Below are 14,377 nucleotides of genomic sequence, written 5' to 3'. Positions count from 1 at the left end.
TTTTTAAAGATTATATATACAATACAACATACATATAACAAGTAAAACACTCAATAACTTGGCAGGACCCCACCAACACAATGTTTGCTACTGTATTTAAAAGCATTTATTTAAAATACGTCAACCTCTGTCCAAAAGACGGAAGACATATGAGCTCACCATGAGGTATATGGTAATGACAACCCTAAATGCAAAAGGACCATCAGTTGCCTAAATATAAAACCAAACTTTGGCAAAGACGTGAGTCTTACATAGAATAACACAGCTGGCGCAGAAACCCTCAGGTTTACATATTTCTACAACACCACGGCCCTGTCCCCCAATCACTCGTCCCTTTCAAAGGGTAAGTTATAACCCTGTCCCAGATGACTCAGAATTTTAGTATGTGCTCTGCTAATTAACACTTATTTTTCTGAAACCTCACTCAGTACTACAGCTATACAAATTACACTTTTAAAATATTTGAAACAGATATTGAATTTATTGGTTGGCTATGAGTAGGAAAATACATCGGTAAAGAAAAGAGACCCTGTATATAAATATAATACTAGCTAGTTACAATTTCACCAAGAAGGTTCCACTGAAAAGAACAGTAAAAGCCCTTGTCACCTCCAGTCCATAGGTACATATTCAGTTTCCCGTTACCCTTATCAAAGAGCTGCCTAGGCAAATGCGACATTCTTTGAGCTTAGTGCAGATAATGTGCTGGGTTTTGTTACATGAATGGTAAACAAAAGTTAGTCCAGTGCATTACACAATATAATGTACTGTGAATTAAAACTAAATATTCTATTAATTTAGATACTACTTCAACATACCGGTTATTAAAATGTATGTAACCAAAAGAGAAGAACAAAGTGAACATCTTGAAATACTGTTTCTGAGTGGGGTGAAACACTGGCTGAAGGTGTTCTTTGAATTATCTGCAGCATTTGTACTGGGTAAGCCGATTGGTTCATCAAAAGAACAAACTACTGTAACTGTTCTGCGTAGGTTGGCTTTGTCCTTATATGACATGACCCCAAAACCTAAAAGTCACTATAGAAACAAATCCCATGAGTTTAAATAGTACAATATGGAATATTAAAACAGGAATTTATTATTGAAACCCTGAATATCAGAAGAGCTTCAAAGTTTTAATTTCAACATTTAGAAGTGCATTCCACCCAATTTAATAATGTCCTTAGGTTTCAAAGTGCTAACTCAAAAAAAGTTTTCTTGGCTGTCACCAAATCAGGTAAAAATAAAAACACATTTCTTGGAGATGTCCCTTGCCTAACTTCTAGGACAATTAAAGTTGCAATCAACATTTTATATCTACAACTTTAGTTTAAATTATGCCATAAGTTAATTTTGATGAACATAATTTAAAATCTCAAAGCATAAATAATTCCCACTTATATGGTAAACTGTACTTCAAGAGATTTACAACAAGGAATTGAGTGCCTCCAAATTTCTAATCATTAAAACAGAAAACATATCCCAAATTTTCTGTAAAACATTCATAAGATGGATTTACCCAGCAAGAACACTGATATTACATTATGGCAACACCACATTAAATGTATTTGTTACAGAACTTTTGGGAAAAAAAAATCTATCCTGTGAAAACACACTAGTTTTTATTGCATTTAGAGATTATGGATTATTGGAAATTCTTCAGAACACAGAAGTATTTAAAACACAAAAACCTGCTTAACAAAAGTATCACAGTCTGTTTTGGAGACCCAAAATATTTCTCTTTTGAAGGTTATAGCTGTAAATCTCCACTCTTGGTTCAATTTCTCACTATCTCAGTAAGGTGGAGAAGCTGTTCAAACTGACCCACAGAATGCAGTATGCCTAGAAGAGGCAAGAGCAAATATTTTCAAGACATAACAGGCCATTATATCTTACTATCCTGCCCCCGAATTCAAATATATTGCAGACAACAACAAGTACAGGTGAAAACATTTTCTGTAAAGCTCAAACCTTTAGCATCTAACAAGTGCACTCTAGTTCCAGCATCTATGAAAAGAATACATCCTCCACTAACAAATGCAAAATGAGTAAGTGCCGCTCCCCTCCCTCTTCCATAAAGCTCCCTGGACTTATCACATAATACAGATTGGAGGAAAAGCAGTTCCTTTGTCTCATCAGCCCGACCAGCCCCAGCTCACGCTCGCTGGAAACTGTCATGATGCACATTTACCAACACAGTGTTTAGGAAAAATGAGTAAACACACCTTTTATTCACACTTTACAAAAAAATAAAATAAAATAAAATAAAACAAAAACTCCATCAAAAGTTATGCATTGGTTCTACATCAATAATACCAGCTTTCCAAAGTACTGATTATAAACTGGATGTGTTTGGTGTCAGCACAACTTAAACAAAAAGCAAAAAATAAAAATCCACCACAACAAAAATCTAAAAACAAAAAAACAAAACCTCAAAGGAGAAACCAGGTCCCAGACAAAGATTCAAGATCAAAACCTTTTGGAGAATATTTTTAAAAGAAAAAAAAATCATTTATTAAAACAGTATGTAAATTTTATTTTCTCTTAAAAACAGAATAAGCACATTTAAGTGCTAAACATTTTTCATAAAATTTTAAGTCATTATCCAAAATGACTCATTCTATGTATAAAAATTGTTAACATTCAACAATTTTTTTCTTAATGCTCACATGGTGTCCTTTTGCTCCCCTGCCTGCAGTTGAAACAAAAGCAGCTGGACCACATTCCCACTGAATTCATTTGATTTTTGAGACAAGAATGAATGAATGAGACCAGAATATATACAAACTGACTTTGCAAAGTTAAAATGGGCTTTAATCTCTAATCGACTAATGGCACTATGGGCAAAATACACAGGGTACAATATAACTTTTATCTTGGTTGACACATTAAAATGACTTAGTCACTTTAAAAATGATCTGAAGAATTGTCTTAGGGACCTGTTTTGAAAATACATCTCATTTATACTGCTTCATAAATGGAAAATTACTTTTTTAAAAAAAGGAATGATTAAAAAAACATGGAAACTAAGGAATACATGGAAAACAAAAAATTCACATGATAGTAGTATTCTGGGTGACAGCACTGTGCAGTGACACCAAGAAGCAGTGCTTGGGTCTGGTGAGCAAAGACCCAGGGGTCCACCCTACGTACAGGTTCCAAAATGTGATATTCAATGCTTCACAATGGAAAAAAGCCACAGCTCATACAAAAGCATTTTCATAAAATTCTCACAAATGTTAAACAGTATTTAAAAAATATAAAAGAGGATGCACAGATTTTCTCTGCATGCACAGGCAGTGCTTGGTGAGAACAAATTTAGGCAGGCACAGTGGAGATAGGACAGGACGTGTCTCAAAAGGAGTTAAAAAGCTGTACCTAAGCAGCTGTAATTTGTTTAACTTAAAAAAGTTAAAGATTTAAAAATATCAGAATGTACATATAGCAACCATTACATTCAGTCCATAAATGCCTACAGATCATTCACTGCTCAGCTTATCTGTCCTGGTAGATAAGATAGTTTTCATAAAAACCCAGGATTCATGGATAAGTTGCCTCTGTCCCGAAAAAATATCTGAAGCTTTAAACAGATTTAAAAAGCAATGTTCGCAATTTAAAAATAAAGTAGTACAAAAGGGCCAACAAAACCCTAACAGTGCAAATCATCAGCAGAGAAAGTCCGTTGCAACTTCTTTTACAAGCTGGCCTTTATAACACATGAAACAGGTAAAAAAACTTAGCCTTAGTTTACAATACAATCATTTCCAAATCTGATATTTTAGTACAAAATTTCATAAATCAGGTCTTCTGTGGATCATATACAATCATAAAGGCTAAATTCAAATTCTATATTTTACAAACATGTCTGAAAAAGGAGGGAGTAAAGTCTGGATGAATGGTCTCTGGATGTTATTACTGGCCTCAAAAAAGTAGTGCTACAGATTTCTGTGCAAAGAGAATATGCTGTTCGAACATTTTCCTATTTCAAGGCATGAAAATATTATATCGGATAGAAGAAACAGGAAAATTACTTGTAACAAATTAAAGATAGGTGTAAACACACCAATCCCTGTCTAACAGTATATAAAGCATGTTGGGCTCAGAATTTGTCTGTTGCTAGCACCTGGCTTTCAAACTATATCCTTATCAAATAATCAGATTAAAAACTCAAATCATCATTAAAAAAAAAAATCCCTAGTGGCCATCCCTCACTCCCTATATTCAGATTTTTTAAATGAGTTTACAGGTGAAACTGAGGTCATCCTCTGAAGATACCTGACTACCTCCTGCCAGGGAGGTGGACGCCGTTAACTTGGGGCAGGAAAGGCAGCACGAGCTCCAGTTGTGCAAAAAGTGAGAAGTGGTCGGAGGGGATGAGCGGATGTGGGCAGCCGCTGATATTATTCTCAATTAGCCAGTGGTGGTCCAGAGGTCCCAAGATGCCTAATGTGTTCAGCTGAGGCTTAGAATAGAAGATGTAGTCAATTATACCCTGAAAAACAGAAGGAAAAAAAAGACAAGACCTCCATATAAGATAACACTGAAATACTGAGAACTCTCGAGACATGCCCTTACAGCCATGTCTGCTAAACAAAGGGACTTACTAGTGTGTCGAAACAGGCAGTACGTAAACCAGAGGGTTCCCCAAATGTCTAATCTTGCAGAATGAAAAAGGTTAAGGGATGGTAAATTCACTCTTCCTTCTACCTAGATCTTTTCAGAATTTTTAATGAGCCCTAAAGGCTCCTATGGTCTCTGCTTCTCCCTCCTCACTTAATCTGTGCCACTTTGCTTGCTTACTGCAGCCCTTTGCCATACTAGCCCTTTGACTGGGGGCGAGGGGGGTGAACTGGGGTACATTCTTTGTACGTTCCAGTCTCTCTCCTGCCTCAGGGCTTCCACACGTGCTGTACTCCTGCCTGAAACATTTTCTTCTTATCATCTGCTTCATTCCTTCTCAACCTTCAAGTGTTGAGTTCGAACTTTCCTAAGACCTTTGTCACCCATGTGATACCTCCTACATCTCCGATTCTCTTCCCTTGCTGATGCACGCCCCGCTACATACTCATTTATGCGCTCGAGACCTGTCTCCTCCACTGCAGTGAGCTCTAGGAGGGCTGAGACGTCTCCACCCTGCATGTCTTCAACAGCACTCAGGTGCAGCATCTGGCACACAGCTAGGCATCTCCTGGTTTGCCCTGTCCTCCCTGTGACTTCAGATGCTCCTTCTCCAGATGCTCATGGCCAGGAGTATTTAAGCACATTCAATGTCTTCTTCCTATCTCTGTCTCAGCAACAAGAACAAGAGAAAAAAAACCCTAATCTCTTTCGCCTCTCGGTTACCAGCCTCACTTCCTCTTCAGTCTGCTCAGACTAAGAGCCGCAGAGTTGGTGCTCAGCACCTTGTTGCTCAGTCACCTTTCAGCCCCTGTGTTCTAGCCTCTCTGCTCAGCACTCCAGAGACGCGCACCCCTCACTGCACACCTGATGCCTACCACCCACTCCTCTCCTGAAAGGCCGCTTTCCTTGGCAGCGAAGCACCTACACTGCTCTGCTTTCCTCTACCTCTCTGGTTATTCTGGCACCCACGCGTCAGTCTTCCACAGAGTGTGCTCCAGCCTCTCTATGACCTGACAAATTCTTCTGTTCTCAGGTTTAAGTCATTATCTACAGTACTGGGGATCCTCCAAAGTCAAATAAAAAATTACCATAGTTTCCAATAGTTTCTCTAGTCTAAAATGCCCTCCTCTCCAAATTTAAGAACCAGTTAACACCAGAATTTGCACTATAGCAGACAATCTAACCTGACCCATTATTTTTCCAGCAGGTCAGACCTGGAAAACCAGGATTGAAGAGAGCATCAAGGAAAAAGGAGGCTAAAAAGGATGGTTGAACACAAGCCCTAAACAACTACCAATATCCAAAATAAAGAGAATCATTAAGGAAAGGGTCCATCCACATTGTAAGCTGTTCATTGTGCAAGAAGGCATATAAATATATTTTAACAATTTTAAAATGGCCAATAATAAACCACATTTGGCACTCAAGGAGTACAGTTTTAGTTAAATTAACATAATGAGAGACAAAACACCTTAGCCCAAATAACAGCAAATTAGATATAGGGAAGTCCTCACTTAATGGCGTCCACGGTTCTGTGACTTTAAGTAAAGCTATGTATAATGAAGCCAATTTTACCATAGGCTCCTTGACATAAACAAAAGTAAGTTCCTATGGCCTTTTATCAACATTATAATGAAACGATGTTGACAAAAATGTTACTTGCGGGCCTGGTGCAATGTGGTGCTGCATTACCAGCTGCTGGCAATAAGCCTACAAGAAACATAATTGCCCCAACAGCTGACAACGGTCAACTCAGGATTTACTATTATTATTTCATCTGATTTATTACCCTGGAAATGATTCTAACAGGTATCTATAGAATTCCAACCCCATGGAATTCTATAGAAAAGTAATAAAAGAATAGAGCTGTCAAATAATTCGAGAAGTCCTAATTCCAGTCTAAACACGTATGACAAAGTAACAAGACCCTCTTTAAAAAAATGGAAATTTAAATGTTTATCCATTTCGAAACCCACCTTGAAATCAAACGTGTAATTTGTGTAAGGCATCAGGCCACTCTCATAGGCACTCTTTAACTTGAAACCATGAGTGATCCTCCCATTGGTTGTCCCATTTTTCCCGTTACAGCTGAAGTTCGTAAGACTTTCACTGTATCTTAGTTCCTTAAAGTCTTTATGGTTTGTTTCTACTCCACCAGTGCTCAAATATTCTACAACACCTAGAATGAAAAGAAATGAATGTTTGTCATTCTCATGTATAATAGTCACTGTACAAAACATAAAAAGATAATTCAACAGTAAGTAGTTTTATGCCACAATTTCTAAAACATTCCCACTTTCTAAAACTTCTTACATTTGTCAGGACTTGTCTAAATCCATTTTACATGGCTTTAATGAAAGTATATTGAGTATTTTATATTTGCTTTACTATATCGCATGAACTTATGTGTCTTCTCAACTACCTTTTTTAAATTGTTGCATAATAACAGGCAGGACTGGTGTACAATATTTGTTAAACTAGTTTTTGTTTTTTGTTTTTTTAAATTCAGGCTGTTTCTACTTTTAAAAAGAATTACCACCACAATCAGTATCTTAGTATGTAGGTTTCTACTTATTCTAAGAGAATTACACGTATGATTTAGTCACAGAGCAAGTTCACCAGCCTTGGACACAATCTTCCCAATTTCCTAAGCATAAGATGGGCTCTGCAAACATTTAAAATTTTTTTTCATGTAATTAGTTGGCAAGGTTGGACATTTTCCCTCCTGTGTACTATTAAAATACTTTCAATGCTGAAATGGGTTTTAAGATCTCTATGATTTGATAAGTCTCTCTTTGCTCCTCAGATACTTTGTAGCTAAACAGAGGGTAGAAAATATGGAGAAAAACTGACAGATGATAACCCTCAACTGCTTCCTAGCAGTAATCCCAGACAGCTTGATGAGACAGACTAAGGAATTATGGATTTTAGATACCTTTATTTCCCCCTGAAAATAAATTCTAACATCGTTTCTATCTATTAATGGCTCCCATCTACCACAATGGTGGTGATGTGCTACTAAATTTAACCATTCCGAAGGTGTGCATGCATGTGCTCATGCATGCATGCAAGCAAGTCCAAGGAAGAGTATTCTTGTGTATATGAAAAAGTATAAACAGGAGTTGAAATACAAAAATGAAGAAATAGTTTTGATATTACAAGGGCTAGTTTGTTCATGGTACCATCAATGGAAAAAGTACTCAAGAATAAGCTTTCTGTATTCCACTTTGTGATAAAAATTAAAATTCCTGTTTTTTGTTAAAATCACTTGCCTGATCTGTGTAAATGAAGGATCTCAATTTCTATCTGATGTATATTTTTCTAAGCAAGCCCACCAAAATTTAAGATCCTATAATATATGGTCAAATTTAAACTGGATTATATTACCACATGCTGGAAATCTCAAAGAAGCTATCTTAAAACACTTTCAGAGTCTGGATTATACGTGACCTGAGATAATGAAATATGATTATATGTTCTTTAATGAGTTATTTCAGGTTATCAATTATGTGTTTATTGAAGATGATTAATGTCCTTCTTGAGGTTTTCATAATATCATTTCACTTTCAAAATGGTCCCCCTGTTCCACACACAAATATTTTTAAACCCAATTCTCACAGCTGCCACTACAAAAAGAATTCCTGTTTTCACTAAATTTGATAATTTTGAATTACCAAAAACAATACATTACAAAAACAATACAGTCAAAAAGCATTCTATATAAACTAACATTCTTTTCTTACCAGAGTCTGGCAAAGAATTAAGATCTGCACACAACACCAGTGGAATATTTCCAAATTCTCGCAATACACTAGACTGGAGGCTTTGTGAGGCTTTATCAATAATGTTCTTCACTTCCGAGAGGAACATCATTGTCTGAACCAACTTCACATCAGAGTATTCAGGATCCCAATGCATATGTGCATTAGCCACGAGAATAAGCTGTTTTTCCATTCCAAGATGCGGCTTGCCAGCTACATAAGATAAAACAAAAAAACCCAACAGACAAAACCCGCCTATCAGCTCACATATTCTTACAGGGTCTGAAAGCAAGTACTATCTCAGAGTCTTGGAAATATAAAAGGACCCTAACATTTACTGAACACTCTCCCATCTGATAATCTACCCTACAAGAAACCTGAAAAAGAGACATCAAAGCCTCAGGTAGTGTACTTCCAGCACTGGGTATTCATTACTTGATCAAAGACAGCCCATTCTACTTGGGGCAGCTTGCTTTTTAAAGAATTGTGTCTCCTTTGAAACTTCTTGTGTTAGTTTAGATATACTAAATCGAGTCTCGCAAAATTAAATCTATACCCTTTGCCTTAGATATATTTAAGAAAGTCATTAAGTTCCACCTTTCGTCTTTTCTATTCTTCAGGTTAAATATCCCCAGTTCCAACTGTTCCTCAAGTGACAGAAATTTCATGATGGTCACTCTACATATACTTTTTAATATGAAATAAGTGGTCGATTTCTCCAAAACTCAAGACCTTTAAAACGGTCATAACAAATAGGTCAGGAAGAGAAGTTAGCTTACAGAATATCATTATTGCTAAGAAATTATAGACGTGCATGAAGTTCTTTCTAAGCAGTTATTTTAACTAATATTTACTTGAAATTTTCTTTTATTTGAAAAATTCTTGGGAGCAAAAAAACTTTTCTTCTTTGACTTTATGCCTGTCAAGATTTCAAATACTTTTCTTGACAATGCTTTCTCATCTTTAGCTTTGTGGTAGAGAAAATGAGATATGATATTTTAGAAAAATTTAAATTCTGAGTTTCTTCAGGTGTTAGACAAGACTGTTATTATATAACTAATTTTCTGTTTTCTATCAAATTTTGGAGGTCAATTTTACAGAAGGTGAAAAGGTCACTCACATGACATTTCGATCAACTCCTTTCGAAGTTCTAGCAGTACTGCAACTCCAATGTTATCTTTTGTCATGACTCTGTTCAGCATAGCTTCAGATCCTTCAGAATTTGCCATTGCTAGCTGATTAAATTCAACAGTGTGTTTCTGAACCAAAGTAAATCTAAAACAAAAACAAAAACAGACACAAACTTAAAATTGGGAACACAAGGATAGTAGCTTTGAGGGAAATGTAGTTTTCTCAAACTTCCTTAACAGATGTGATGGCATGTATATCACATGGAAATCCTCCACACTTAACACCAAGCTTCCCACAGCCTTTAAAAGTTGTTCTCAGGCTATTACTGATACGAATACTTTCACAACTTAAGATAATGTAGTCATCTTCTGTTTAGGTTTTGTGTTGGAATATTCCATCTTGTAATTTGTAAATAATAATACAGTATCTCATACCCTTGGTCCCCAATCTGCAAATAGGGAACATTTTTTTAAAAAATAAGATGACTTACTTTTCTGTCTTGAAGAATATTGCACAGCCATCAACATGCTTTCTTTCTTGTTCTGACATTGTCCTAGCTCTAGATTTAGGACTAAAGAATCCATTATAGCCACGTTCTTTCAGTTCTACCAGAAAAAAACTGTAATACTGTTCTGTTTCAACCTCCTGAAAAATTGTAAACAGCAATGTTATTTCATAAGACAAAAATCAGTCCTATGCGTTAACTTTATATATAGTTTGAGAGCTTAAAATCATTTCAAAAGACTAATCTGCAGAATAAAGAATGCAGTATCTTTTCGATGTAATATATCTGAAACCAATCAGAATAGCTACTTGTCATTAGATAGATATCAGCTGACAATGTCAATTCTTTGTTGTTTAAGAGTCATGACTGGTGAGACACACAGCTCTATGCATGTGTATTTCCTTACATTTTAGAACTGATGTGGAACAAAAATCAGAGAGGTAGAAGGAACTTCATAGATCATAATTTCAGGCCAGGTGGGAAAATGACTTGCCCAAGATCATGTAAGTTATGAAAGTTGACTGAGAACCCAAAGTTACTGAGCACCCAGGTTCAATGCTCTTTCCACTATGCCCTAATTATTCTATTACCTCTGGTGGTAAAGAAAAATCATACCTTGAAAATGCCACAATTTCAGTAACACTGCTGCCCAATTCAAAAATAGTGTGCAGGGGCATTAGAGAGTGAAAGGTGAGTATTTAGCTGTCATAGCAAATGCTTAAAACCCAGCTTAACCCATTTGCTTAATTTGGCAGCATAGGGCTGCAGAGTAAAGCAGGTAGGAATGCTCCCAGGACTCACTCAAAACAGAAAAAGCCAGTATTTTAAGACTGCTAAAGGTAGGACGTCAAATGTGTCAATGTAACCCATTTGCTGGTTGCTCTTTGCTTTATCAATGCTGGGGCGTTAGTACAATTTAAACAAATACTGTTACTTACCTGAAGACTTATGATATCAGCGTTGCAGCTCAAGATTTCTTGAATAATGGCCTTTTTCCTGTAGTCCCAGTTTAGTGCCCATGATGGACAGTAGCCGTATAACTGCCGGGTCGCATATTTATCACAAAGAACATTATAGCACATGACAGAAAACAAGGCTGTAGGAAAAATAACTTTACTTATTCACACACGTGGCAGAAAAAAACACCACAATAGTCTTCACTTGAATGCTAAGTTTGACTTTATTATTCAATATCTATTCATTGAAAAGCTACTATATGTCAGACATGGTGGATATAAATAAAGTCGAATAGAGAAGGACAGATATATGAACAAGTTATGAAATAGTGTGGATCTGCTGCAGAGGTGTGCATAAAAGGTTTGGAAGCTAAAAGACTAAGATCCTGAGCCCTCCTCAGCCTTGAAGACCAGGCCTCCTCATTTCTGGGCTCCCTCTGACACTTCACCAATCATTACCATAGAATGTGGAAACCTGATAGGCATTTTTCTTAATAGGCATGTCTAGTTTTCTTCTATAGAGCAATGATTATTAATTCATAAGAAAGGAAAGGGTATCACAGGCCAAATACTGTTACACATATCACAGAAGTTCTCAAACTATTTTCAAACAATTTAAGTTGATTAGAAGTCATTAGTTCAATTTCTCTCCCAAGTAAGTGTTTCAGCTATCTTACAATTTTATAGTATCAAATATGCTTTGGAAATCTCCAATATAAAAAGCTTTTCGTATATTCACTATAACTGAATTTGATCAACACTTTATAGCAAGGTTTCTCAAAGTGGCACTACTGACACTGCGGGTGGGTAAATTCTTCGTTGTGGGGGGCTGTGCTATGCGTGGTAGGATGCTTAGCAGCATCTCTGATCTCAAGCCCTGAGATGCCAGTAGCACTTCCTCTAGTTGTAACAATCAAAAAAAGTCTCCAGATATTGCCAAATGTCCCCTGGGGGATAAAATCACCTCTCGCTGAGAAGCACTGCTCGACAGCATACTTTCTATGGCATACTAGGTGAACAAGAATTAAGTCTTTATTATATCCCAAACTGAATCAGCCATAAGCACTCCACTGCAACACTGCCCATAATCTAAAACATGCCACCAATACTGTTAGGTTTATAAAGACCAAGTAAATATAAGAGTTAAAAAATAAGGCTACCAACCAGTTGGCCTTGTTCTGTCTGGTTCTTGTAACATAATCCAAGATCTTGGCGGTGGCTGTTCTGTTGAAACTAGTTGAATATGAAGCACAAAATTAAGCAATATTCTTATATGTCTTCCTTAAAAAATGGTTTAAACAAATGACCACTTACTTCTTTTTGCAGTACCTGCCAAATTATCAAGCAAATAGTTCAGTAGCCTTCTTGTTCCATCTGGTTCTAGATAGAGGTTCAATATATCCTGGGTAAGTGGATTTCCTGGAAATATTTTTAAAATAGGTAAAATGAAACCAAAACAAGTACTAAAATATTTCAAAATTTAAAAATATACCAAAATTATCAGATCATCTAAAAACAATATAGTTATTAATAACATACCAAACTAGAGAAAATATTTTTTCAGATTTTGGTGTGAAGAGTAAAAATGATTTATACTCATTCTATAGAGGTAACCAACGCTTATTAATTAACGGGCTGATATCACTGTACAAGATGTCTAACAGTGCCCTGCCTCATCAACGTTCTACTGAAGGTCCGAAGCAAGCGAAACTGGATTGGAGGAGAGTGGGAAGGACTGGACAACAGAACAGTAACAGTCAATATAATAAATCAGAGAACCAAAATTTAAGAATACAACCAGCTTACAAAAAACCTCCTAATGACAAATGTAGCCTAGGACTTAGATTTTTAAAAATTCAACTGAATAAAGTAATAAGATGGGTCAGACTTAGTATAAGATTAAGTCACTAAAGAAGGGGGAAAACTCCAAGGCTGTGAGCCATCTGTAAATTCAATAACTGTTTTGTAAGTGCCAATAATGAAAGCAAAAGCAATGATTTATATGTATCTATAAGGGTCTCGATCCTCTCAGAAGGACTTCTTACGTACATGTGAGAAAAAACAGTACAGTATACTATTTTTAACAGTTCTCATCCATGCTGCACAAGTGGTGTGTGTTGTTCTGAATGCCACCATCACTCCACTTCAAGGACTAATAAATTCTACAGATTGAAGAAAGGAGCTAAAATGAATTTTTTTGGCTAAAACCATGCCCTGCCCCCCCCCCCCAAAACGATATGGACTATAAGAATGATCAGAGCCCAGAGAAAAGTGGTTCCTTCTTATTCTCTTATAAAAGACTAGACTCAAATGGCAGAATGAGGACCAAAGAGTAGTATCTAATAGGAAAGCCAGCACAGAACAGAAGAGTTTGGTAAATAGAACTATTTAAGATGAGATACCCTGCCCTGTAGAGGTAGTAGAGCATCCTTTGTAACAGCAGAATTACACGGATGAAAAGAAGAGCTACATTAATTAATCTTTAAGATCTTGTTTAAGATTCTAAGATTCTAAGAATTATAAAGGTGAAAATGTGCTCCTATAAGTACAAAGTATGTCTCTGCGGGAAGACAAGTTACAATAGCATCATACCCTCACATGTGTATAGTTCTTGATAGCTACCAAAGTCCTGAAATTTTTATTAACCACAATCCTATGAGACAGGTACAGTCACAACCTGAAAAGTTACCAGAACCCTTTGAGAAAATGAAGTCAAACAAAAGTTTCTCAGTACCAGGGAAGCAGCCCATTCTAACTAGACCTACACTCATGCTATCTTTTTATTACTTTCTAGTGCAAAAATATTTAAAGGCTACCACTGACTACTTATAACTATGCAATCCTCCCTTCTAAGATCCTTTTTTATAAATTAAAAACCATCTCCAAACACAAACATCTATTTATGACTCTAATAAATGCAGCTGAGGCCAAATGGTGTATTTCCTCCAATGTCTGCTTGCTTTTTGGAATTCCTTTAAATTTAAAAATTAATCTGCTATTCGACGCCTGGAAAAATAACATACATAGGGTAAAGTTAACAAAACAACACAATTCTGGAATTAAAACATAAAACTGAGTTACCAGAAGTAAGGAATGGAAGTGAATACGAGACTTGCTTCTGGAGAGATGGAGCAGACATACTCTTCCCTATTCCTCCTACTAAGTAACACTAAAGCCCTGTACCTCATGTGTAAACATATGTAGGACTGAGATGTGCTGAGAAGGCGGAATGGCTAAAGAGAGACCTCAGGACCTGAGGAATAACGTGGTGATGAATTCCTTGGGTTTACTTTTTGCCTCCTGTATCCTAGACATGGAGCCAAGGAAGCCAGCAACATGGAACACCAATGGGTACAGGAAAAAAATCCTGACAAAAGCCAAAAGACCAAGAAAGGCCAGCCTAA

At 36.4% G+C, this 14,377-nt stretch overlaps 1 protein-coding gene across 2 annotated transcripts in view; it reads right to left on the bottom strand.

Annotated features, from left to right (window-relative positions):
- Positions 1 to 88: 88 nt before the first annotated feature.
- CNOT6 (CCR4-NOT transcription complex subunit 6) overlaps positions 89 to 14,377 on the bottom strand; it is an 84,327-nt gene continuing 70,038 nt past the window's right edge. Inside the window, exons 5-12 of one of the 2 annotated variants that reach the window (XM_011371988.2) lie at positions 12,288 to 12,392; positions 12,138 to 12,206; positions 10,956 to 11,113; positions 10,003 to 10,157; positions 9,502 to 9,656; positions 8,364 to 8,594; positions 6,597 to 6,799; positions 89 to 4,492 (exon numbers count right to left, since the gene is read on the bottom strand). In XM_011371988.2, coding sequence (XP_011370290.1) covers positions 4,280 to 4,492; positions 6,597 to 6,799; positions 8,364 to 8,594; positions 9,502 to 9,656; positions 10,003 to 10,157; positions 10,956 to 11,113; positions 12,138 to 12,206; positions 12,288 to 12,392 — 1,289 coding nt within the window. In that variant the 3' untranslated portion in view covers positions 89 to 4,279. The remainder of the gene's footprint in view (positions 4,493 to 6,596; positions 6,800 to 8,363; positions 8,595 to 9,501; positions 9,657 to 10,002; positions 10,158 to 10,955; positions 11,114 to 12,137; positions 12,207 to 12,287; positions 12,393 to 14,377) is intronic. The other variant, XM_011371990.2, reaches the window with a different exon arrangement.

Source organism: Pteropus vampyrus, unplaced genomic scaffold (assembly GCF_000151845.1).
Source record: "Pteropus vampyrus isolate Shadow unplaced genomic scaffold, Pvam_2.0 Scaffold197, whole genome shotgun sequence".
NCBI lineage: Eukaryota > Metazoa > Chordata > Mammalia > Chiroptera > Pteropodidae > Pteropus > Pteropus vampyrus.
Note: the sequence above shows the minus strand (reverse complement) of the source record. Positions and strands in the feature narration are given on the sequence as shown.